The sequence below is a fragment of the Leopardus geoffroyi genome, chromosome D3 (assembly GCF_018350155.1).
Source record: "Leopardus geoffroyi isolate Oge1 chromosome D3, O.geoffroyi_Oge1_pat1.0, whole genome shotgun sequence".
NCBI classification, from domain to species: domain Eukaryota; kingdom Metazoa; phylum Chordata; class Mammalia; order Carnivora; family Felidae; genus Leopardus; species Leopardus geoffroyi.
In genome coordinates this window covers 77,280,507-77,306,710 of record NC_059339.1, presented here as the reverse complement: position 1 = coordinate 77,306,710, position 26,204 = coordinate 77,280,507, and the positions used below count along the sequence as shown (strand labels likewise).

Below are 26,204 nucleotides of genomic sequence, written 5' to 3'. Positions count from 1 at the left end.
AAGAGGAAGCAGTTTACTACCTACGTCTTGATTAGAAAAAAGTATACAGCTGACCCTTGAACAACGTGGTTTAAACTGCGCGGGTCCACTTATGTGGGGATTTTTTTACAGTACGGTGTTGCAGTGTATTTCCTCTTCCTTGTGATTTTAACATTTTCTTCTCTCTAGCTTTATTATAAGGACACATGCGACATTCAGAACATGTGTTACTCAAAATCAAGTCTCTACGTTATCGGCCAGGCTTCCGGTCAACCACGGGCTATCGGTAGTTAAGTTTAGGGGGCACCAAAAGTTATATGTGGATTTTTGACCATGTGGAGGGTCCATGTCCCTAACCCCCCACGTTGTTCAAGGGTCAACCGTAATGAAATGCACTTAAATGGTTTCATGTGTCTTCTGACGTTTTACTTCCCATCATCTGAAAAAGGAGAAGTATTTTCAGTACTGAGTTACTAAACAGCTAACTGTCCACAGTCTCTGGGGCAGACTCATTTGCTCAGAGAACTGCTACTTTTTAAAGATATGACCTTTCAATGGTCAAGTAACACGAGCAGGCTATAGGAAGATAAAGCTCAACAGGAATCACACTCCATACGTGACGATTACTTGTCCTGTGCCCTCTCTGCCCATCTGGGCACTGCCACCGGCGGCTGGCACCTGGGAGGAGGGGGCTGGGGCGCGTCCCGCCCTACTGAGGACTCAGGTGTGCCCGGGCTTATCGTCCTCCTCGCACCCACAAGGAGTCATCTGAGTAACGAGGAAAACAATTCTGTCTGTTTCGATTCACGTTCTAAGGAGGAAAAACACCCTGGGAAAGATGAGAAAAGCTGGAGAAACAGGAGTAAATACACCGTGTCTTGTGCTTACGTTTCAAACAGACCAAAGCCGGCAGCTGCCTGCAACAGTGGGCCTGAAGTTCAAAACACCGCCGATTTAACAGCCCCCGTGCTGCACAAACGGTTCCTGCCCTCGCGGACAGTTTTGTAGCCTTCGGCCTACAGCAGAATTACCCCCCCCCCACCCCGCCCCAAAATAATACCAGTAATAACAAAGTACTCCAGTTGGTTTTCTGGCTTTCACTTTCGTCCAGTTTCACGATGAGAATACGGACAAGGCGTTTCATTCGCCATCTCCCTTAACCTGGCAAGGACATGATGAAAGACCTCTGGCAGGAATGACTATACATATACTTTTGTTTCCAAAGCCAGTGGGTTGTGGTGGTTTTGTCCTCGCATCATTCTGCTACACTACAATCTCCTAGTAAGAGCCGACAGTTAAATGAGAAAGTTTACAGAAAGCCAGAGGGTCAGCACATGCAACCTACTGAGAGAATAATCACGGGAGAAAGGGTTGATCACGCTAAAATGCAAACTGGGACAGGACTAGGCCGGCCGGAAGTGAAATTAAGCGCTTAGGAGAACAGGACCAAGCAAGAGTCAGGAGTCTGCAGCGAGTAATGTGTTGGGCGGGCAAGGGCACTGAGGTGGGCTCCACGGTTTCCAGAAGTGGCTGCCTGAAGCACAGCACGTCTAGGAACGAGGGCTGGCCGGGGCTGCTCAAGAAAATGTAATATACTCGGTATGTTGTGCTAATGATGCCCAGAAACTAAACTGAATCGGCAAGCCCTTGCAAATGCAGGTCACTGCACAAAAGTCACCTCTATCTGCTGGCCTGGCTAGAAGCCAAGAGTCCATTCTCATATAATTCTTATGGTCTCTGCCACCGTAAAACGCTTCTGTACCTTCGGTTATCAGTGTGACAAAGCGGAAAGAACGATGAGCCAGCTAGAACGCAATCTCGCCTTGAGTGCCCCTCCTGCCACTCACTGGGCATTTGTTTCCCCAACTGTAAAACAGAAGGGTTGACCACGGGACCTGTAACATTCTCGGATTCTAATGCCGGTGTCAATTCTACCCATTAAGAGGTTACTACGGTAAGCACTTCCAGTCTGCACTTGGCTCAATTCGGTCGCGGCTTCACGGGGAGGTGAAGCAGTGACATTCCAATACATTTGAGTATCAATTATTAAAACTACAGCTGTCAGTTCTTAAATACTTCACGGAGAACAGGGAAGCTGCTCCACCCCTCCGCCTACTCCCCCAAAGTAGGGATTCTTATCATCACACAGGTGGGAATAAAAACCTCCAACCAGGCCAGATGTACTGCTGTTACAAGTCAAGGGCACACGGGGCTCCATTTTCATTGCACTGCTGGGTTGCACGTGGTGGGGCGAGGAAAAGGATCCACCCAAGGTTCTCTGCCAACCTACCCTCTCCTTAAGCTGCTTGCTCCTCTGGGCGACGGGCAGGCACGGGCAGGGCAAGCCGGGCCAAGCATGCCTGGGGTCTCCCTGCCGTCACGCGTCAGAGAGTGACGGGATTCTGTGACTTGGGTTCTGCCTTGGGGAATGTGGGGCCGTGGGCCTCGGGCTCAACCACACCTTCCAACCCAGCTCTTAGCAGAGACCTGCACCAGCGGGTGTGCTGGGCATGGGGCCGGTTCATAATAAAGTGGCACTCTCGACTCTCGGGGACAATCAGTACTTTTGTACAGGCTGACCGCAGAACATCCGCGGGAAGGGAGTAGTTGGGAGGGCAGAATTCAGCAAAGGCCACCGAAACCTTACTTCACCTCGATGCATTCTCTTAAAGGTTTCCAAGGCTAAACACGCACGTGCGGGAAGGCGCTGGGAGGACATCTGGCGCGTGCAGCCACGGCTGGGTTAACAGAAAGACCTTTTGCTTCCGGGACGACCCGTTCAAACAGCAACAGGGGTCAACATCTAAGTGGGGAGAAATGGAGAGATGAACGGGTGACGGTGGCTGCACGCAGCCAAGAAAAAAGGCTGTTTCCAGGAGCAAGGCTGGGGCCTTCAGAGGCGGGGCTCCCCAGACTACAGACGGAAAAGACGGGAGTCACCACCTCATTCCTAACGGCTCTCGCAGGTCGGCTAAGGACGAGGATATGTGCTCTGGGCAGGGGAAATGCCTGAGATGCAAAGACTTCGGAGAGAAAGCCCGGGGGGTCAAATGGGTTGCTGTCCTCCCAGGACACCCAGTTCCAAAACTCAACCGAGAATCACAGGCTGGAAGCCTCAGGCTGAGCCTAACGACGGAATCTGTCCTTGAAGACGGAGCAGCCGCACAGGGTGTTTTCAGAGTGAACACAAGTACCTTTCCCCTGTTCCTTCCACCAAGCAGAACTCCTGGACATCATCTACGAAACAAACACGAAAAGACTCTAAGAGGCCTCTGGCAGGCTGGCTAGGGATCTCAGGACCCTAGCAATGACACGGTGGGGAGTTCTCTGGGTTTCTTTGGTGTATCCCCAGTTTGGAGCTGAAGAAAGCGGCAACTCGGAAACACCAACAGGTAGAGACAAAAAAGAAAGTCCCCAACAAAAGCCCGCTATTTCTGGCCAAAGCAGCAGGAAAGGGGCAGACTAACAACACAGAAAACTTTTCGACAGTTACTGCTCTACTCCAGCCACGTACCGCAGGAAAACACTGTGGCCCCACACCCACCATGCCAAGTTCAGGTACAGCCCAGACCTCCACCCTTTCACAGCTGGGTGTTGTCCCCACACCCTTGCCCAGATGGTGGCAGAGAGAGCCAGGAGGGAAGTGGGGCTTCCATCCCTACAAGCCCAGATGGTTTAAAAAACAAAACAAACAAAAAAAAAAAACTCCAGGCCCAGATGGTTTCACTGAAGAATTCTACCAAATATACATATACATACATATATATATTTTTTAAATGAATACTAACTGTACAGTCTCTTCTGGGAAATAGAAAAGAATTCCTGTCAGTGCATTATTTAAAGCTAATATTAACCTGTCCGAAACCAACCAAAGAAAGTTAAAAAAAAACTACATGAATTCACACGTAAAACTCTAACACAAAATACCAGCTGATAAAATTCACAATATATAAAAAGAATTACATAGCCTGACCAAGGGGAATTCATTCCAGGGATGCAAGGCTGGTTCAATACCTGAAAAGTCACCCAAAACACGGACTCCAATAAATGAGTTCAACGAAGTCATGAGGTACATGACAAATACAGAAAACTTAACTGCATTTCAATATATCGGCAATGAACGTGTGAATGCTGAAAAGTACAATACCATTTACAATTGTTAGGAAGGAAAAGAGAGAGCAAAACGACACTCAGAGGACATGTATGATGAAAACCACAAAATGATAACAGAAATCAAAGATCTAAAAATAAATGGAGAGACATTCTGTATTCATGAACTATAAGACTCAACCACAATAAAGATATCAATTCTTCCCAAACTGATATACAGGTTTAATGTAATTCCTATCAAAATCCCAACAAGATTTTTTACGGATATGGACACGGCTATTCTAAAATTTATACGGCAAGACAGAACTAGAATAGCTAAAAAAGTGTGAGTGTCAACTATCCTTTTATTTAAAAAAAAAAAAAACTATTTTGAGGGAAAAAATAGAATGAAAACTGGAGGTATCTGTGTTTCAAGACCAAGACTGGATTTCAAGACACTTTACAGTCACTACAATCAACTGCGGTGTTGGTGGAGGGACAGACATGTTAATCAACGGAACAGAACACAGAACCCAGAAATAACCACACACAACTATGCCCAACTGAGGCACGCCTGGCTGGCTCAGTCGGTAGAGTGTACAACTCTTGATCTTGGGGGTGGGAGTTCGAGCCCCACGCTGTAAGTACACAGCTTACTTTAAAAAAAGGGGCGCCTGGGTGGTGCAGTCGGTTAAGCGTCCGACTTCAGCCAGGTCACGATCTCGCGGTCCGGGAGTTCGAGCCCCGCGTCGGGCTCTGGGCTGATGGCTCAGAGCCTGGAGCCTGTTTCCGATTCTGTGTCTCCCTCTCTCTCTGCCCCTCCCCCGTTCATGCTCTGTCTCTCTCTGTCCCAAAAATAAATAAACGTTGAAAAAAAAAAAATTAAAAAAAAAAAAAATGCCCAACTGATATCTGACGAAGGTGCCAAGGCAACTGAACAGAGGAAAGACAGCCTTCTGGACAAACAGTATTAGGGAAAGAAGACGTGCATGGGGAAAACAGACGGCAGCAGAAAACTCAGTGTAAGTCTCATACCTTATACAAAAACTAACCCAAGTGGATCGTGGTCTTACACGTGAAACCTAAAACCATACAACACTTAGGGAAAAAACACAGGAAAAAATTTTTCAGAATCTAGAGCAAACAACAGACTCAACGCCAAAAGCACAAGCTCTAAGAGGGAAAACCGCGCTGGACGCCCTCAAAGCTGAAACCTTCTGCTCTGCCGAAGATCTGCTTAAAGATGCAAAGGCTCAACTGTACTTCTGTAAAACCTTCTTAAAAGATGGAAAGACAAGCCACAACTGGGAGGAAAGACTTGCAACCACATACCCGACAAAGGACTAGTATCTAACATACAACAAGAAGTCTTAAAACTCAACAGTTAAGACACACGCACTCAACCTAATTAGAAAATAGGCAAAAGTGACATTTCACCAAAAAGGATATACAGAGGGCACATAAACACATGAAAACTATGTCCTAGGAGCGCCTGGGTGGCTCAGTCGGTTCAGCGTCCGACTTTGGCTCAGGTCATGATCTCACGGTCCGTGAGTTTGAGCCCTGCATCAGGCTCTGTGCTGATGGCTCGGAGCCTGGAGCCTGCTTCGGGTTCTGTGTCTCCCTCTCTCTCTGTGCCCCTCCCTGGCTCGTGCTCTGTCTCTCTCTCATTCGTAAATAAATAAATAAATAAACATTAAAAAAATTTTTTTTTAAAGCTGGTGAGGATGCAGAGAAACTGGACCACTCATGCACTGTCCGAGGAGTAAGAAACGGTTCAGCCAATCTGGAAGAGTTTCTTAAAAACATAAACATGCAACCTGCATACGACCCCACCAATTGTCTACCTGGGCTTTTATTCCAGCAAACTCAAACTTAGGTCCACACAAAAACCTGCGCACAAGTGTTTACAGCAGCTGTATTCAAAATTCGCCCCACACTGGAAACAACGCAGACATCCTGAGAAGACTGAAAGGTATACACCTTGCGGTCCAACCTTGGATGGACTACTACTCAGTGGTTTGAAAGAACAAACTACTCGTCCACGCTAGAACCTGGATGCATCTCCAGGGAAGGAGCCGGTCCCCGAGGGTTACATATGATGTGGCTTCATTTATAAAGCATTCCTGAAATACCACCACCTGTAAAGATGGAGAAGAGACTGGTGGTTGCTGGGGGTTAAGCAGCAGGTAGGGTGGCTCTAAAAAGGCAGTATGAAAGTTCCCAGTGGTTATGGAAATATTCCATAGATTCCCTGCAGTGATGTCTATTTTCTGTTCTACAGTTTTGCAGAGTACTACTGGGGGAGAGTAACTAAGGGATACGCAGGATCTCCGTATTATTTTACATGAATCTAAAATCATCCCAAAATAAAAAGTTTAACTTCATGGTGCCTGGGCGGCTCAGTTGGTTAAGCATTCAACTTCCTCTCAGGTCACGGTCTCACGGAGCAGGAGTCTGAGCCCCACATCAGGCTCTCTGCTGTCAGCACAGAGCCTGCTTTGGATCCTCTGTCCCCCTCTCTCTCCACCCCTCTCCTGCTGGTTCATTCTCTCTCTCTCTCTCTCTCTCTCTCTCTCCCTCTCCCTCTCTCCCTCTGTCAAAATAAACAAATCAACTTAAAAAGAAAAAGTCTGGGGCGCCCGGGTGGCTCAGTCAGTTAAGCATCCGACTTCAGCTCAGGTCATAATCTCACAGCTTGCGAGTTCAGGCCCCGCGTTGGGCTCTGTGCTGACAGCCCGGAGCCTGGAGCCTGCTTCAGATTCTGTGTCTCCCCCTCTCTCTGACATTAAAAAAAGTTTAAAAAAAAAAAAAAAAAAAAAAAGGTTTAATTAAGAAAATTCAGTGATTTGAGAAAGAAGACCAGAACGTCAGCACAGAACACTGGAGCAGTAATCAGGTAAAACTTTGACATGATTATGGTAATTATAAGTAGAGGTGGGACCGGGGGGGGGGGGGGGGGGGGGGGGGAGGGGAGGGAAGGCAGGGAGGAGGGCAGGAAGGACATTCCCGCTGCTCGCGAAGTAGTACACCTGTCTCTAGGCCTGGTCAAGTCAAAAGCTGGCAGGCGATGAATGAGGAGTCGTGGACCTGTGAGTCCTGCGAGAGCCCACAGTCGCGCCCTTGAACCTTCAAAATCAACGGCGGCAGTAGGGTCAGTGCAGGAGTCGGCTGTGGACGGTTCCCTAACTAAGACTGCTGTGCAGGCGGGGGGAACCCTGCCCGGGGAAGGGCTCGGGAAAGCCAGAAGAGAAAGCCGGCAGCTTGCAGGCACAGGACTAACCTTCCGCTGGATTCCCATTCCAGAAGCAAGAGCCGGGGTGGGAGCCACAGGGGGTTCCCTACTCGGGGGAGGCAGTCCACTCTCTCAGTTCACGGGTGGATCACCAAGAACGTGGAGGTCAGAAGAGAAGAGGAAAGTACACGTTTTAAATACCTGGCCGTGGCAGGCAAGAGGGGAAAGACGGGGTTCGGCAGAGAGACTGGTACTTGAGGTGCCATTAGCTCAGCTTCCACATTTTGTTAGAAGACGAGTGTTAAGTGCCCTTCTCAGGGAGGGGCCGGTTCACACAGCCAGACTGGTTTTTCCCAACGGAAGTCCACAAACTGTGAACTGGCCAAGAGTCTCGTGAACGGCAAAGCGGAGAAGACACAACGAAGAACCTTCCCTCTTCTCTCTTCTGTTCTTCCCGTCTGCGGCCCCCAGCTCTCCCACCAGGGTCACCTGATCCCGCACCGGGTGACAGCAATGGGTGAGGACCCCTCCTGGCTTCCGCTGCATTTGAGGCCAGCACAGCAACAGCCATATGGGGATCTTACCAACGTCCCGGACTATGGAACAGACTCGGGGTGGGCTTAATTAAACCGAGCGCTGACGAAGCGGCAACGTTCTCACAAACCACCGCACAGGCTGGGCCGCTGAGCGAGAGACAAGGCTGGCCGCCTGGGTCTGCGGGAGAACCCTCCTCTGGCCTAGTCAGAGAAGAATGGTGATGAAGAAGGGGGGCCTTCTGGGCAAGGACTCCAGTAAGAGAAGGGGAGATGGGGAACAGGAGGAGGAGACCATGGGACACGTTTATGTTGCCAACCAGTCACGCCTGGATGTGCAGGCAGCCGAGGCTTCCGAGTATAAATATGAGCTGAGTGGACACTTAGCCAGGCAGAGGTGGGGAAAGAAAAGACAACAGGGGGCGGTAGGGGGGGGGAGCGGAATAAGGGGAACGTTCAGCTCAGTGCATATTTGGCCCTAGAGTTAGCTATTCTGCCATGACTCATTCCGAAGTATTCCAGGTGAAACACGTGAGCTACTCTATACACTTGTCCCAGCAAAACGCAGAAGTCGAGGCAAAGCGACAACACACACACACACACACACACACGATGTAAATCTCATTCTCCGAGGGAAATCTCCACCCCAGTTTGACGCTAGTTTGGCTGGTGAGCCTCAACGGTCAATGGAGAACAAAAACTAGGGGAATACACGGAAAAAGGGAAAGTCCTTTCTCTAAGCCCACGTCCTTTCCCCTTCCAAGAAAACAAAGGTTCCCCAAGAGAACAGACTACGGGAGGGCAGCACCAAATGCCAGATCCTGACCAGCACGCACGGGTGAGGCGAGACGTGAGGAGAACCCTGTGAAGCCAGGACTCACCCTGCCACCCCACGGAAACAAGGCAAGAGAACAAACAGAATGAAAGAAATGGGTTGGTTTGTTTTTAACTCTATCCTTTTAAGACGCGAAGAAATAGGACCCTTCTGATGAAGCAGTGACGAGGTCAGAGGGCACCCAGGAAGACCCCGGCGCTGTCACAAGGACACAGTAGAAGAGCTATGTCAGCCGCCGCCTGCCCGAACTAGTCGGCCGCTCTGTGGAGTGCTCCACTGTCTGGGCCGAGGACACGTAACATCCAATGCTGCAAGGATGCTCTCAAAACTCTCTACCATTTCCACCTCCACTAAACTGCAAATCCAGAGAACAAAAAATTATTGAGGTATTCTTGATCTTTTGTTCCCCAGGGTCAAATCCTACAAAGAACTCAGCAGCGGCCCTTGAGGAAACTGATCGCGGCGGCTCTATGAGACCTCGGGAGCACAGCATCAACCTCAGGCGACAAGACAGCGGCAAATAAAGGAAAGCGGATCACCACTGGGTCTTCACAAACAGAAGTTCGAGCCAGTAGTGGCTCAAACTAGCACCCGCTTCCAATTTCATGAGCTTCCTCGTTTGGACAATAAACCATATAGTCTCTCTAGCCTGAATTTGGTTCTTTCAACACGTTCAGTTAGTTGCAAATGGCAAGTATCACGTATCTGGAAAACGCACTGATCGGTCCATCGGCCAAATGGTGGCTCGTGGAGAGAAGACGATGATAGGAGATAAAAGGGCTCACTGACGTCCACTGTGACATGCATGTCACCAACATCAACCTACACCTCAGCGCCCAAAAAGATAATAAATAAATAAAAATGAAAATGAAAAGCTATGAAGAAACGCGAAGGCATTCTGTTCAAGCGGAGATGGTTTTCCACTTGTAGGTTAAATTCATCATACTGGGGACTATTACTGAACGTACTTCTGGACCAACGTCTCTCGTAAGCAGGCACACCATGTTAAGTGGGTACCGGTAAGTCTGTTTAACTGTAAAAGGCAGTAATTATAAGTAACAGGAATTTTTTTTTAATCCCCAAACTGTCATTAATAACCAGGAACGCTGGTGATGTAACCTGATTTGAACACCTGATACAATGGCAGGATACTACAATTGGCCCCATCTCAGACCTCCCACGCATATACCGGTGACCCAACAATTAAGAACGCGTTTATCCCACATCTAAGGCGCCATAACTCAACTAGTACAGAGAGTTTCTGTCAAAAAAGACCTCGTCTTCCAAAGACGTTGTTTGTAAAATGAGACTCGTTATTTCAACGTTGTTCAAGCCTCCGAAGACCATCCTTTCCCACGTGCGCGCGCGCGCGCACACACACACACACACACACACACACACACACGTGCACTCCCATTTGAGTTCCCACCCCTAAAATCAAGGGCATCGTCTAGAGCACTCATGTCTACAGATCTGTCACCGAAACACCAAAATGTAAGGGATACTCTACTTGTCCACTCGTATCTGCAGCCTGCTGGAAGTGTGTGGCCAGCGACGTCTCGTCCTGGAAAACTTCGTTACACTCCAAACATTTCAGACTATGCCTGCAGAGCTTGGATGGGTCTTCGTCTAGAGGCATAGCTGGAATGATGGGTGTGCTGGAGGGAGCGGATATGACTGTCCCGGTGATGCCAGCCTGAATCTTCGTTACAGTGTGTGTGCCGGCTCCCGCGGAGCCTGGAAGAGCAGAGGACGAAGCGGAAGTATTGCTCGACGGAGAGACAATCATCTGATCGGCTGGGACTGGCTTTAAAATCAAGTGGGAGCACTGCATCACAACCCCCTTTTCCTTGTGCCCGCGGGCGTGGGAAAGGAGACTGCACTTGTTGTAAAAAACGAGGTTCTTTGTACAGTGGTTACACGTCACTTCGATGCGCACGCTGCGTCGGTCGTAGTGCTGGGTCAGACTCTTCTCCAGGGCAAAGGAGTCGCCACACTCCAAGCACTTGTACCCGCGGGTCGGTAACGTGATGCCTGCGTTGGCAGGAGGACTGAGGTTGGGGATGTAAACTGGGACCGGGTTGACGCTGCTCAGCACCTTGTTGAAAGCTTCCACCACGGAACTCTGCAAGGAGGACACCACCTGGACCCGAGACACCTTTTTGGGTGGTTGCGAGGCTGCTGCATTGATTATTGCCTGCTTTATTTGCTGCTGAGGTTTGGTTAGCACTTGGCGGAGCTCGGAGGTGGCCTGGGCGCCCTGAGGCAGAAGGTTAAGGTTGGCGAGGTGCACAGTCTTTGGCACGAGTTTGGCGTTGGCCAGGCTGGATGCCGGCACCACAACGGTTTGCTGCTGGATGGCATTGGCGGCTTTGATGATGGCGCTGCTGGCGCTCTGAACAGAGGCAGCAGATATGACCGTGGCTTTGACCGTTGTGTTGTTAGCGAGCTTCAAATTAATGACTTGGGATCCCGCCGTCTTCACGGCGGACACTGGGAGGAAGGCGGTTGCCACGGGCTTGATGGTGACCTGTTTGGGGGTCAGCTCCGCAGGGGCGACTGCGTTGGTGACCACCGCCGACTGCAGAGGCGCCCTGGGCGGGGAGGAGAGGACGGCAGCCGAAGCCGGAGAGGACAGGAGAGACGTCACAGACGCCATCACGGGCCCCGCCTGCTCGGAAGGCTTTTTTCCAGAGTCGAGATCGACCTCTGGCAACACCCTCGTCACTGTTCTCTTTATTTCCCCAGAAGACGTCTTAATGGTTTTTATGCGGACTTTGGGGATTGCTGGTGTCGACCCTGCGGGAGAGGATGGAGACCCCTTGCTGCTGTTCTCACTGGAGATGCTCCTGGGGCTATCGGGCTGCTTCAGGGACACTTTCTTTGTCCCGTCGATGAGGCTCTGGGATTCAGGAGACTTCTCCATGGCTCTGGGACTATCGTTTGCTTCTTTAGGTAACGGAGAGGCCCCCTGTGATTCGGTCACCGGTTCCTTGCAGGAGTCGGAAGCAGCCTTTTTAGCACTAAGTGCTGCTATTGCAGCTATACACGAGGACAGCTTGGACGATGGCTTTGACCTCGACAGCGCGACGCTGCCGAGGCTGGGTTCACTCTTCTCCGAGCTCAGCTTCCCGTCGTGGGCCCGGTTTTCAAGCACCTTTTCAGAGTTTTCCTTCAGCTTATCCTCTGCTTTTCTGGCTTTGAAAGGTTCGTAAACACTCAGATTTATGGAATTTGTTTCTGTCTCTCTCTTAACGACTCTGTTTTTATCTACATTGCCTGAAGGAGAGATTCCAGTTTTGCTCAAACCGTCCCCTCCGAGCGCCTTTGGCTTGTCATAGTCCTGCTGGGCGGCCGACCCCGGCAACACGTTCGCCCGGAAACCGGAACGCACGTCCTCTTTGTCCGGTGGGTCGTCCACTTCGATCTTCTCGTCGTCGTCAAACTCTTCAGCGCTTGAGATGGGGCTAAACTGGCTGAACGTGGAGTCTTTTAAAGTCACCTCCGAGGCAGGCGCATCTCCTTTCAAGGACTTCGATCCATCTTTGCCGTAACTGTCGAGAGAGGACGCGGTGAGAAACCCGTTGTGCAAGCCGTTGCCAGTGGGATTGTGGCCGTCCTTCTCGGCGCCCTCGGAGGAATCGATGTTCCGAACGTTCTTCACGATGACGCTGACGCCCACGTCGGAAGAGGACGGTGTGTGGGAGTCCTCGTCGCCATGGGCGTTCTGCTTGATGTGGCTTTCCTGGTCCTCGTGTACAGACTCGATAGCTGCTTTCGGATCGACCATGTCTGGGATGTCAAATGCTGCCAGGAGGTCATCAAAGTCTGGGGTCTTCATATCCCCCATGGTCATGAATTTGATCAGATGTTCTGTTAAGCGAACAGAAACAATTCCATCAGCAAGGAAAACTTGGTAACGATGGGATAAATATCCCTATAGGATTTACACAAACACAGTGACGATGACCGGGAGAGAGCAAGTTGATAACTACCCTTCTTACAGCGAGGGGACTCTGAGTGAACAAACGTCCAGAGAACGTGGGTAAAGCCTGGGTAATCACAGCTTCAACCTGATTTCTCCAGAATGCCACACAGCATTCCCAGCATGGCACCTCTCTAGCAAGAAGGAAGCTGACTGGAACCGGGACGGCACGAAGAGTAGTTTCGACGTAATACCCAGAAAACTTGCCATGCATCACTGGACTCATCACACTGTCTTCACAAAAAGCTATTCCCGAACCTATTTCGATCTCAACACCATTCGATTCTTCGGGCAAAATTAGCACGATTACAGTCACCACCACGTTTGGCCTCTTGCATTAAAAGGAATGTATGACAATCAAAAAAAAAAAAAAATAAACCAAAAAACCAATTACAGATCTCGACCCGCCCACGGAACAAAGGAGCATCCCAACCCATCACATGATGTCTACTGCTAATAAAGTTCCACCTGAGATTAAAAAAAAAAAAAAAAAAAAAAAAAAAAAAATCCTAAGGAGCTTATTCCATCCATTTTTATTGAATCCTACTTTCCTCTATTATGTTAGGGAAAAAAATACTCTCCTGGCAGAAAAGTATAACGTCCCTTCTTTTTCCCTCTCTGGTTCACTGCTTTTAGTGGTTAAGGTAACACACAGCCATTTCCTGATTGCCACTCATCCAGCACAGTGGTCCACGTGGCTGTGGCGGCTGAGGATGACCTTGCCATGACATTGTTCTCAGCGTGGAGCAACATGGACCCCAGGGTGTGGCAGAGCCTGGGAGAAGGGAGGTTGTCTCCTCTGCACTGGGGCTAGATGGGGGCGGAGAACGTTCTGTGAATGTCAGCAACGCCCTGGGCAGTAGGAGGACACAGTTTTAGGGAAATGGACAGTCACGGCCATTACTACAGATGAAGGATCGATTACAAACACGTGAAATGCTTGGGGTCTTTAAAGGGCACCCTTTGCCCACCTGCAGAGGACACGTAATCAGATGTAACTCCACTGTGAGAGAGATCTCTCTCCTGCCTGAACCCCAGAGCACTCCACCTGTTTCCAGTATTTTCTGTTATGCAGCACGGCATACATTTGTCTCTTCGTTCCTACTAGCCTGTCAGCTGACTGAAGATGGCAAGGTCTCACTCACTGTGACACCATAAATGCTACATGACTACCACGCCACGAAGTCAGGCACGAGCACACTGGATTTCTAACCGGAAGCCGGGCCTAGACCCAGCCCCCGTCACTCACTAGGCTCTGGGATCCTCAGGAAGGAAGGGAATCTCTAAGGGCCTATTCCCTCACCCTGCAGTGGATGGAGGCAAGCAACCAGGAAGAGAGGAAAAATAGGAAACAAAAAAACCAATGTAGAAGGGAAGGGGGCCATAGCTAATTTTAGGCAACATTCCATGGAAGAATCAGCCTGATTTATAGATACATATTCCTAGACTCTTTCCTTTCCTTTTCTTTCTTAACTTTCTTTTTTGCTTTTTAAAATTTACATCCAAGTTAGTTAGCATATAGTGCACCAATGATTTCAGGAGTAGATTCCTTAGTGCCCTTTCCCCATTTAGCCCATCCCCCCTCCCACACCCCTCCAGTAACCCTCTGTTTGTTCTCCATATTTAAGAGTCTCTTATGTTTTTGTCCCCCTCCCTGTTTTTGTATTATTTTTGCTTCCCTTCCCTTATGTTCATCTGTTTTGTGTCTGAAAGTCCTCATATGAATGAAGTCATAGGAAATTTGTCTTTCTCTGACTAATTTCGCTTAGCATAATACCCTCCAGTTCCATCCACATAGTTGCAAATGGCAAGATTTCATTCTTTTTGATTGCCGAGTAATACTCCATTGTATATATATATATATATCACATCTTCTTTATCCATTCATCCATTGATGGACATTTGGGCTCTTTCCATACTTTGGCCATTGTCGATAGTGCTGCTATAAACATGGGGGTGCACGTGTCCCTTCGAAACAGCACACCTGTATCCCTTGGATAAATGCCTAGTAGTGCGATTGCTGGGTCATAGGGTAGTTCTATATTTAGTTTTTTGAGGAACCTCCATACTGTTTTCCAGAATTAGACTCTTTCCTTTTCAATACTTAACAGCTGTTCCTCATTAAAATCTGCTTTAAATCACTGAGAGATTGTCTTGCACATTTTACTAAAGTATTTAATGACTTTTTTTGGGTGGGGTATATAATCTGTAAAAGATCGTGCATTCCTAGCAAAAATAACTATACCGGGGTCAAGGTAGAATTTCTACTGAGGTGGCAATATGCATCCCCGTGAAAATTCACATAAACCACAAATCCATCAGCAGTACTAAGACATCCCCCTCAGCTTGGTCACTCACTGTGGGACACATCCAAACCCTTCTAATAATCTGGATGGGAAAAACTACTATCAAAGATGAAATCCGGGGCACCTGGGTGGCTCAGTCGTTTAAGCGTTCAACTTCGGCAGCCTGGAGACTGCTTCGGATTCTGTGTGTCCCTCACTCTCTGCCCCTCCCCCACTCACGCTCAGTCTCTCTCTCTCTCTCTCTCTCTCTCTCTCAAAAATAAAAATAAAAATACTTAAAAAAAAGAAAAAAAAGATGAAGTCGGGTGATGGGTATTAAGGAGGGTACTTGTTGTGATGAGCTCTGGATGTTGAATGGAAGTGATGAATCACTGAATTCTCCTCCTGAGACCGACATTGCACTGTATGTTAACTCACTAGAATTTAAATAAAAATTTGAAAAAAAAAAAAAAAAAAGAAAAAAATCATACAGATGAAATCAACACGCAGGTTCAACAGGGATGAGCTAAAGAACAACTCACCTGGCGTTCACATGTCTCAGAACAGAACTAAGAATGTCACCGCACTTTCCCTAGATGGTCGGCTGAGCCCAGAGGAAACACCCTGGGGCCAGCACTGTCTCAGACAGGTGCCTGTGGGACCGGACAGGGAACAGTGTATCCCCAGCATCAAACTAGAGCCCAGATAAAAGGTGCGGAGGGAAGAAAACATCAACAGTTCTGGGCTAATATCGTTGTGAAAATATCCATGACGAGGCACGTCTGTGATTACGGTCTTCCTTTTAGAATGAAATTGAACATTTAAACTGCAAAATACAGGAAATGCAAACTCCATCTGCCAGATAATACCCACGAAAGAGTCCACCCACTTAGGAATAATCCCTGAATGTCACTACTGTTATTTTTAAGCAGCAAACTACAGTTACAAATGAAAACTCACCATCAAATCACCATTAGCAAAGCATCCGTCCCTGTGGTCGAATTTACCAACCATGTTGATCAACGTTTACAGATCGAGGTTCTTAAAGAACTCAAGACACAGAATCATGAACTACCACCCAACTCCCACTGGAGGTGAAATGGTCTGAAAACGGTTTTGTTTTTTAATTTTTTTAATGTTTGTTTATTTTTGAGAGAGAGAGGGAGAGCACAAGCAGGGGAGAAGCAGAGAGAGAGGGAGACACAGGGTCTGAAGCAGGCTCCAGGCTCTGAGCTGTCAGCACAGAGCCCGACGCAGGGCTCGAACCCAGGGACCACGAGATCATGAGCTGAGCCGAAGTCGGACGCTTCACCGACTAAGCCACCCAGGAGCCCCTGAAAACTTTTTTTAAGTCACCACTTATCCAAAGCTTGGACCCAAGCTCTAGACATCCCTGGTGGTGACTAGGCTCTGCCTCGGTCTCTCCATCCCTTTTTTACGGTGACGTGGGATTTATGACACGTGCCCTCCTCCTGTAATTTGGGTAAACAAAACACATCATCCAGTTCCGCATCTTTCGTCCCAGAGGGCAGTCGGCTCAGGAACAAAAGAACGCAAGAGGCCGTTCAAATACCCACGGGTGATGGGCCCGGGACACGCAATCCCAAGAAAGGATAAAAGGTCCTGCATGAAACAAAGCTTGTTGAACAAATGAGAGCCCGGATCCGCAATGTAACTGGCAGGTACCCAGGAGTCCTTGGAAGGTTAGTAAACGGATCTCACCCTCTTCCTCTCCAGTTTACATGACAGGGACCTGCCATTCGGGCTGGAGGATGGTGCCCACCACGCTGCCCGTATCTCTTCCTATCCGCCCAACTAAAGCAGAGTTAAGGTTAGGAAAACCCCAGAGAGGAACCCCAGGGTGGGGGAGAAGACATTCCTGACACAGGAGCCACTCGTTCTCTGCGGTAACGTGCCCCCACACCCTGCTCTCCTGTCCACCTGTGTCGCTTCAGTTTGACACTTTCTCTTGCGGGAAGGGGGTGAACTTGAGGGTGAAACAATGGGACATTTCGAAGAGGTGAGAGGGAATTAGCAGTGGTTCTGAAAACCAGGAGTCGGCCCTCCTAGTTCACCTGAAGGATGTGAAGGTTGAGGACCCAGGACAGGCAGGACGGCGTGAGGGCAGGGCCCCACAGGAGCAGCCGTGCTGCCAGAAACCTAAGCTCACCCGGCGGTGGCCTCACCTCTGCGGGCTTGTAGAATCATGTAATGAATCCCGCTCTCTGTAACTTCACACTTCTTCTATGGTTTACAGAAATGTTTTCCATCCCCACAATCACGCGGGCCTCTTAGCCGTTCCCTTCCCGCATTCAGGAAGGCCAGAGCAAATTTTCCACTTGGAGGGGAAGAAGAAGTGTCACTCCCTCTTCACTTCCCAGTTACACCAGGGACAAAGAGTGAGGTTTACATTTGAAAGCGTTCACCATTTTTCACCCCAATTCCTAGGTACCACTGTTTTGAAAATGTCACAAAAGTAAATTTCAGACGTCTCTTTTAAAAGGTAATAGGGGCACCTGGGTGGCTCACTGGGTTAGCATCCGACTCTTAATTTGGGCTCAGGTTATGATCTCACAGTCGTCAGATCGAGCCCCAGGCTGGGTTCTGCGCAGGCAGCACAGGGTCTTGGGATTCTCTCTCTCCCCTCTGCCCCTCCCCAGCTCGCTCTTTCGCTCTTTCTCTCTCTCTCTCTAAATAGGCGATCTTTTATAAAAGAAAGGTAATAAAGGACTGACTTCAGCTTCTCTTTCCCTGCACAGCTTGATTATCAGACGGAATTAGCTTTACTGTAACAATGCCTTTCATTTCATTTGTACTCTATAAAACATACCTTCCTTCAAAGGCACTAACAGTCTTTTAATTTAAACCTAAACCCCATATAAATAACCTATAATTCACTAACAGCATTTGCGCTTAATGTAGAATGCCCTTTCACCCAAAGACAGTGAAAGTATCTGCAGGGGGAATGCGAGGCCTGTTTACAAAAAAGGAAATTGAAAGAACTCGGGTCTGTCACATGATCACGTGATTCTCTCCTATGACACAGACCAAACATTTCCTTTGTTACCAAAGCCCTAAAATTATAGAAAGCTAGTTCGTCTTTGTTGGCAAAAGTCCAAAGTTACCAAGTCACAAGAAAGATTTAAGAAAACCTTTTTCACCCCTTCATCATAGTTCTTACACTTTCCGATAAAAGAAACTTCTTCGTGGAGCAGTTTCCCAGTTTTAAACTGGAGAACGGCAGCGTAAAAGGCCCAGGTGTCACCTTCCCAGTGAACACTAACTTCAGATAATCCCCAGGGATGTGCCTACATGAGCCTGACCCGGCCTAAATCCAGGCCTGACCCGGTCCAGGTTCTGCCTCCAAAACGGATATGCAAAGTCAACCTGAGCAGTGAAAACGTCGGATTTCCCGTTTAAATGCGGAAACTAACCTTTTCTTTCATAAAAACCAGTAAACTCTGAATCATCATAATCCCAGTATATACTGACCACCTTGTAGGTATTATACAAACTCTCCAAAGAACAACTAAAATAATACAACGTCTGTTATTCTTTTGGGGAGACCACATTTGTCACTATTTTCTAGCACCGTGCGGACACTGAAGCCCTTTTTAAAGAAATAATTCAACAGAGTAATGAGTCTAACATGTATTTCTAACCCCCTTACCTTTCCTTCAAATACAAAATGTTCTTGGGTGCCTGGGGGGCTCAGCTGGTTGAGCGACAGACTTGGGTCTCAGGTCTTGATCTCATGGTTCCTGAGTTTGAGCCCCGTCTACATCGGGTTCCGTGCTGATAGCACACAGCCTGCTTTGGATCCTCTGTCCCCCTCTCTCTCTGCCCTGCTCCCACTCATTCTCTCTTTCTCTCTCTCTCTCTCCCCCCCCCAACTGAACATAAAAATATATAACATACATGTTAATATATATTATATATACATATATATAACATTCTTACAACACGTTAACATTAAGCAGTGTTTCGCATTCAATTTGTTCCTCCTAGAAAATGAATCTAGCACTCCTGGTTTTTACCAAGTCTGCAAAGACATAAATGGGACTTGCTTTCTCCTGGCTGCCCACATTTTCCCCATTATCCTAGCCTGCAGACCTTTGGTTCTTCCTCTATCAACAACACCTCTCTCACCTTTAGTGTTCTCTGGGCTCCCCACCATTATATCTCCCATCCACAAAAGGAAGGAAAAAAAAAAAAAAACAGGGGAAGGGGAGAAAGAAAGAAATCACATCCCTTTATCCTCAACTGACCTTCTGCCTTCCACTTCTATCCGTCCCACTTGAATCTGAATTGCTTATAAAAGAAAAATATTTTCTCACTGCAATTCCATTCCAAATACCAAGCAGGTTCAGTTACACAGGTCGGCCCCGCACTTCTGCACTTGGCCTAAACCAGCTGGGAACAGATGTCTGTTTTGTGGTGTTTCCAAGAACGGGAAAAAATCTGATCAGCTCAGCCCCTGGAGCAGCTGTTAAGAACCTCTGCCTTGGGGCCCCTGGGGGGCTCAGTAGGTTAGCGCCCCACTCCTGATCTCGGCTCGGGTCACGATCTCAAGGTTCCCGGGCTCAAGCCCCGCATCGGGCTCACGTCGGGCTCACTGCTGTCAGTCTGTCAGCCTGTCGGCACAGAGCCGCTTCAGATCCTCTGTCTCCGTCTCTCTCTGCCCCTCCCCAACTCACACTCTCCCCCTCTCTCTCAAAAAATAAGAACATGAAAACAAATGATCGTAATAAAAACACTCACGCACACATATACACACACGTACACACCAAAGTGTGCGCAGCTCTGAAGAAAACCAAGCAGTAACAAATGGATCTAAGGAGAATCTCTTAAGAATTACGTGCCATTTGAAGGTTCCCTGCAAGTGACAAGATGCTAAAGGAAAATGTTCATTCTACCTTTTTCCTCCACACTCATCAGACCCTGATGAATCTTAATAAGCCAGAGCACCTGGTGGGTCTACAGGTTCTTCTGCAGCCACAGGGTGGAAGTGTGACCTGTGGCATCACCACCTCCCACCTTTCTGCACTGGTTGGGGGTCTGGTTATGCACCCACTGCTCCCCCCGCCCCCCAAGGGCAGAAGCACATTTTCTTTTTTTTTTTTTTTTTTTTTTATTTTTTCAACGTTTATTTATTTTTGGGACAGAGAGAGACAGAGCATGAACGGGGGAGGGGCAGAGAGAGAGGGAGACACAGAATCGGAAACAGGCTCCAGGCTCTGAGCCATCAGCCCAGAGCCTGACGCGGGGCTCGAACTCACGGACCGCGAGATCGTGACCTGGCTGAAGTCGGACGCTTAACCGACTGCGCCACCCAGGCGCCCCAAGAAGCACATTTTCTACACAGCTTACACCAGGGTACCATGTGGTGTGTGAAAAGACACTTTACGCACAGGGTGAAAAGAACAGAATGTATATTTTGTGGATTCTGGATGAATTAACAAGAAATTAGTAGATATGGTTGGTATTTATCCAGAATAGATGTTCACTTGTTTCACTAAATCCTCATATTAATCTCAGTATGATCCTTGCATCAATTCTCGATACGCAGATACTTTGGCCAAGGAAGTGTGTTTCCTTCTTCAGTTAATACTGGATGTTCCCGATGTGAAATAGAACTGATGTGAAAGTTCAAAACCCTTCTGGAAATATAAACACAGCACCACTTAATCAGGGCACAACCTTGGGAGATACAAGAATAAAACACAGCAGCTTTCCTGCACGTCCGCACTGTCCTCAAGGCTATGCCAGCAGGTGCCTCCCTGCCCTCCTGGCCCATCCCCTCTACCCAGCCCTGCAGGAATAGCCAGGGGACCGTCCCTCCACATAAGCAAAGGGCCTCGACAAACCTCAGCCCTTCCCAAAGCTCAACCTGCAATCCTTGGCCTACGTCCCACGTCACCCCCCTAAAGAAGGTCACCCTTAGATCCAAGCGCTCAAAGCTCAGCCACGAAGGTTTCCTGTGCTTGGCCCACGGAGGCCTCTCCAGCGGCCAAGACGATCTCCAGGGCAGAGAGCAGACCCCTGCACTTATCCCCCAGGGAGCCCCGCCTCCCCCATCTCACTCAGCTTCACGATGCTCTCTTCCACACTGCTGACTCCCACGCTGCCAGAGGACGGAGGTGGTTCCTCACCTTCCCCCTTCCCTCCTTCCTGCTCTGTCCCTTTTTCTCCCTGCAATCGGCCTCAGAGATGGCAGGCACCAGGGGAGACCTCTTCGGGTTCCTGGCATGCTGCTTTTAGTCAAGGACTCGGATCGCTGGGACAAATTCTGTACCTCCGGATCCCTGCTGGCCCCTCTGCAATCCACTCTCCTGATACCACTGCTACAATCCAGGGGCTGCAGGAAGGAATTTGGGGGGGGGGGGGAAGACACTACTCTGCATCACAATTTTGGGGGTGGACACACACTTCTATGCATTTATTAAAACCCAGAGAACTTTACTGTATGAAAATGGAGGCGGGGAAGACAACCAGGAATGATGGGAGGCCCCAAACGGAAAAGCAACTGTAAGAAAGAACCTAACTACATCACCGTGAGTAGTATCGGCATGCAGAAGACAGAGGGAAGAAAAGAACTAGCTGAAGTTAATGGGAAAACGTAATTCTGACTGTACACGAGAGGCTGGAGAGGAAGAAAACCGTGCACATCTTGTCCTCCACAGTCAGTCCCAAAACTGCTGACTGGAGTACAGCCTGTAATCGTCAGTAGTGTTAGATCAATGGCAATTGTTCAGTTTGGGTCAGTGTTGCGATTATGCAAGGTGGTCAGGGAAAGCTGGGGAAAGGGTACATAGAAACTCTTTGTGTTATTTTTGCAACTTTTCTGTAAGTTACAATAATTTCAAAACAGTTTCATGAAGACACATACAATCATTTAATAGCGCGTAGCTACTAAATGACATCAAGCAGGTGCCTCGCAGCTAGAAAACACTCCGTTCGACGGCCCATTCCCAGTCCCCGTTGCCTCGTGCCCATTCCATCGCCTGTGTCCTTTCCCACTGCCCGTGGCCTTGCAGCAGAATTTCACTCCCCGACCGGCCGTCCTTCCCTCCTGTGGACCCCGCAGCACCGCCGGGAGGCCACCAGGCTTCCCCCGACTCCCTGGCTCTCCCCTCCTCCCCCGTGGGTCCCGTCGGACTCTGCATCTACCTCTGTTCAAACGGCAAGAGCAGCAGCTCCCAGGGTCCCGGCCACAGCGCACATTCACAGAACTCTTCCTTCTCCACATTCAGCCCTAAGGCTACCTGAAGAGTCCTCTTTCTGAACCGCCGGTCTTCCACTCGGTTCCCCCAACCATATGACCCAGTGTTCCCTCCCAGCCTGTTCCTCCTGAGTCCCGACTGTGTTACGTCGGTGACACTCACTTTCTCGGGGAGAACCTTGAAAACCTTCGGGCAGCATTTTACACACTGTGAAATACACGCAGTTTCCATAGGGTCTTCTTAGGCTTTTCACAAACACAAGGCTGAAGTAAGCACGCACAGGAAAAGCTGCCTTTTTCTACACCGAACAGACTTCCTTTCGGCAGCCAGCTAGTTACGAATATTCTAAGTCTCTGAAAAGAGGAACGCAGGACTCCCCAAATTCTGATCTGACCAAAGGTCCCGTAATGATTTCCCAAAAGGCTCTACCGATTTCTGCTGCTGCCACTATGCATCAGAGTTACTTTAGGTGCTGCTTGTCCCTCGACTTCAGATTAATAATATTAGCAAAGGCCGAAGGTGGCAAAATGGTAACTTACTATACACCAATTTCTACGTTATTGATTATTATGAAGTTTAAACTTTTTCCCACGTGGTTTGCTTACCAGCTGTAAGGAGTAGGTGTTCGATGAATAACGGACGGATGCACGGAGGGACATGACGAACGTCCTATCTACTTCTTTCTGCCGCTCTAGGAAATAACGGACCAACCTACACGCTTTGTCACTGAGCTGATAGTAACAAGCAAGAGCGTACAAAACCCACCCATACCACAGTCCCCGGAACACGTTGGTTTCTATTAACAAACCCTGGTGGGAAGACTGAGCATTTACTGTCCCAGCTACACAACACGCAGACAACGGGTGGGAGGGCAGAATACCCCTTCCACACCTACCGTCCCTTTGCTCTGACCTCTTTGTGTCAGAAAATTCTCCACCTAAACACAGAGGTGAGCAAACGGTACCTGCACGCGACCCCGGGGACAGGGGAGGACTGGTAGTTAGATATTTAGAGAGAAGGTCGTCATCATCAAACACACAGCGCATAAAGCACAGCGAGCGGGAGTGGCCGCTGGTCAGAGAATTTCAAGGGATGCTTCCTACTCTTCTCATCCCACAACCAGACGGGAGACCCACCACTATGGCCAGGACACCTACACGGCCACGCATTCAGGACCCACTGTGGAGAACGGTTTGTGATCGCTAACCTTCCTCATCGCCGGGTACCTGGACTTGAGCGAGGGAAGGGAAGACGGTAAGTGGGCAGCACCCTCAGGTGGGGAGGCTGGCACTGAGGGGCCCGGGTGGAGGTCCCGCACAGAACCCACGGGCCGAGGAATGAGCCTCAGTCGGGATCAGAGCTGGAGGCTGGGGCTTAAATGGCCCACCAGGTCAGAACCAGAGAGGCGGATGGACGAGATGCCCAGAGCAGAGGCGCAGGGGCACTGCCCTTGCCTGAGCCCACCTGATCTCTACAGCCCCCAAACCAGTGCACAACTACAGTTTACACACACACACAGCACTTCAGAGTTTGCACCATTTCCCACAAACAGCGGCTCTGTCCTCTGAAATGGTGGGACATCGGAGAAGGTCAAGACCTGAGAGCTGTGCCCCCTCCGAATCCTCAGAACCCTCCCCACCGGAGCCCCAAGAATTATATAAAACTCTTAAGTTTTGAGTCTTAGTTAATAAAGAAAAATCAGTCAGGCCCCTGGGTGGCTCAGTCGGTAAAGCATCCGACTCTTGGTTTAAGCTCAGGCCTTGATCTCAGGGTTGTGAGTTCAAGTCCCCATTGAGCTCAACACTGGGCGTGGAGTCTATTTAAAAAAAAAAAAAAAAAAAAAAAAAGAACAACCAATAATTAACGTGATGTGAAGAACAAAAAAAAAACTATATATACCTCCATGTGTTTTGAGACCCACACTCAATAAGAAAGTGATTCTGGTATAGCGTTTCCCATAAAGATCAAATATAGAAGAAATTACATCCTGAAGATGTAAATGTTATATTATTCCAGCCACCTACACTTTAATCTCCTTCATTTAACTCTGTCACTACTCTTGGCATTCTCTGTCATCGAGGCTAGACTGTAAACTGGGAAAGACAAATGCAAATCTCTAGTTCCCAAGTCCATTTGATTTCATCGATTTATGTTGCCTTCATAAAACCAAATGCTCAAAATTTAGTTTTAACGAGTTTTTAACTATCTCCCTAAGATTCACAAATCTGTAAAAATTCTTGGGACCTATACTAAAAGATACAAACTACAGACCAAAAATATCATCAACCTAAATTCAATCCCGTTAGCCAGATTTCTATCTAGTGTCAATACCGGAGCTCAGACCACATAAAAAAGCAGCTTAACTCCCCACGCAAGAAATAACGATTTTGTGTTGACGTAGTTTTCTAAAACCTGAAGCTACACAAACCAGCTCTGCGCAGTCTTATTGAAAGGTTCGACAAGAGGAAGAGGAAAGGGAGTCATTTGAGACGGTGAGCCCAGGGCTAGGGCAGAGGCCTTGCAAAGACCAAAAGTGGGGATACCCAGTACACGGATCTTGGTTTCTGACACCATTTTCCACTAAAAGGAACCAGGGTTCCTTGGAGAAACGGCTGATTCTAGGATCTGGCAGGAAATGCACGAGAAGAACCTGGGGCACCTTGGGAGTGCCAGGAAGTAAGAAAGTGCCCCAAAACGAAACAGCTACATTGACAGGGGCTGGTCAAAGGAACACACAGATCAACTGAAAAAGCTCCCAATGGCCAAAGCTTGTACAATTTGAGCAACAAGTAAAACAATACCGGATTATATCTCAAAGTATAAAATAAAAACCCATGAGTCCGTAATGATAGAAATGATTAAAATAGGGGAGCCTGGGTGGTTCAGTCGGTTGAGCATCTGACTCTTGATGTCAGCTCAGGCAATGATCTCTCCTTCTCCCTCTGCCCCTCTCCCCTGCTCACGCTCTCACTCTCAATCTTTAAAAAAAAAAAAACACGGGGTGGGGGGGGCGGGCCCTGGGTAGATCAGTTGGGTGAGCGTCCGACTTGAGCTCAGGTCATGATCTCACCGTTCTTGAGTTCAAGCCCCGCATTGGGTTCTGTGCTGACAGCTCAGAGCCTGGAGCCTGCTTCGGATTCCGTGTCTCCCTCTCTCTTTGCCCCACCCTCACTTGCGCTCTGTCTCATTCTGTCTCTCAAAAATGAATAAACATTAAAAAAAAATTTTTTTAAAGATTGAAAATATAAATGGGAGAAAGCACACAAATCTCCTGTACAGAGGAATTCCAAATAACTTAATAACTCATATAGATGCCCCGTCCTTACGAAGGTGAAAAGTAACTCCCCACTCCTTACGTGACTTTCTTCTAAAGAGGACGGAATGGAAAGGGGAAAGAAAAGAGTAAATTTAGGGGAAGAGCCTGACAAACACTCTCTGGGCCAGGTGACCAAGGTCAACATCAACAGTGAGGACTCACATGGATAGCACATCCCCTTGATGTGACGAGAACACATGTTATCCCAGAAACACATTCCCCCAGCCTCACCACGAGAAACACACTGGACAAATGCCAATTGCTGGACAGTCCACAAAATGCCTGACCACTACTCAAAACGCTGTAAGGTCATGAACAACCAGGGGAGCCCGAGAAAGCATCACAGCCAAGAAAAGACTAAGGAGATGTGATGACTGAATATAATGTGATGTCCTGGACGGGCTGCTGGGACAGAACAGGGCAGCGGGTAAAAACAGAGTAAATCTAAAGAAACCAGGGACTTCAGTTAGTGTTTTTAAAAGCGAGTAAGAGAGAGATAATGAAGAGCCAGCTGGCGGGGTGGGGGTTACAATGTAAAGAGGGGGCTGGGACAAGCAGAAGATGGGCAACCTCCACACCTGACCTTGCAAACAATGCCGGCCAAAGCATTACAAACACGGTATTCCCAAAGCGTTTACGTAATCGCTCTCTACATGTGGAGATTAATTTTCCCTTTTATCCTCTTACCAAGAATCTGCCTCAAGGTCAGCCACTGACTAATCAA

General features: G+C 48.5%; 1 protein-coding gene across 11 annotated transcripts in view; it reads right to left on the bottom strand.

Moving 5' to 3' along the window:
* The window catches only part of ZNF532 (zinc finger protein 532), a 111,044-nt gene that overhangs the window by 48,491 nt on the left and 36,349 nt on the right, over positions 1–26,204 (bottom strand). For all 11 annotated transcript variants that reach the window (XM_045458810.1, XM_045458811.1, XM_045458814.1 and 8 more), the window contains one exon: positions 10,182–12,544. In XM_045458810.1, the coding sequence (XP_045314766.1) occupies positions 10,182–12,527 (2,346 nt within the window). In that variant the 5' untranslated portion in view covers positions 12,528–12,544. The remainder of the gene's footprint in view (positions 1–10,181; positions 12,545–26,204) is intronic.